The sequence below is a fragment of the Penaeus monodon genome, chromosome 24 (assembly GCF_015228065.2).
Source record: "Penaeus monodon isolate SGIC_2016 chromosome 24, NSTDA_Pmon_1, whole genome shotgun sequence".
Classification (NCBI taxonomy): Eukaryota; Metazoa; Arthropoda; class Malacostraca; order Decapoda; family Penaeidae; genus Penaeus; species Penaeus monodon.
Genome location: NC_051409.1, coordinates 9,320,958 through 9,321,505, shown reverse-complemented (window position 1 = coordinate 9,321,505; position 548 = coordinate 9,320,958). Strand labels below are relative to the sequence as shown.

The following is a 548-nucleotide window of genomic DNA, read 5'->3' as shown; positions in this document are numbered from 1 at the left end:
CGAAAAAAAAAATACAATGCAATTTATGATATGTATGTGATACTCTCATCTTCCCCATATAATTTATTTCCACACGAATACGGAAATGAACCTCTTCTCAACATCATTCAAACTCTTTACCATCAAAGCTATTAACTCTTTCTCACTGTGTACGGGGAAGTCGCAATAAAACAGGACTAACTTCACAAAGCTCGAAACTTCGATCAAAACTCTATCAGTTCCTCTCTCTTACTGTCCACAGGGAAGTCGCGATAGAACAGGGCTAACTTCACGAAACTTAAAACTTCGGGATGGCGTCGCTCACCAACAAGACAGTGCTGGACCGATTCCTGAGGCTGGGCATCCCTGACGCGAAGTGCCAGGCGATGTACGTGTGGATAGACGGCACGGGAGAGAACGTGCGGTGTAAGACGAGGACGCTGGACTTCGTGCCCAAAGCTCCTTGTGGTTAGTGTGCCTAGCGGGACTTGTGCAGGTGATTCGTTGTCTAGCTCTTGATAATGGATAGAATTCGTGTTTTTTTTTTGTTCTCCTTGGTTAATGTAAGG

The 548-nt window shown here is 44.7% G+C and overlaps 1 protein-coding gene across 1 annotated transcript in view; it reads left to right on the top strand.

Annotated features, from left to right (window-relative positions):
* Positions 1–290: 290 nt before the first annotated feature.
* Positions 291–548, top strand: part of LOC119588841 (glutamine synthetase-like) — a 1,255-nt gene continuing 997 nt past the window's right edge. Inside the window, exon 1 of the mRNA XM_037937482.1 lies at positions 291–447. Coding sequence (XP_037793410.1) covers positions 291–447 — 157 coding nt within the window. The remainder of the gene's footprint in view (positions 448–548) is intronic.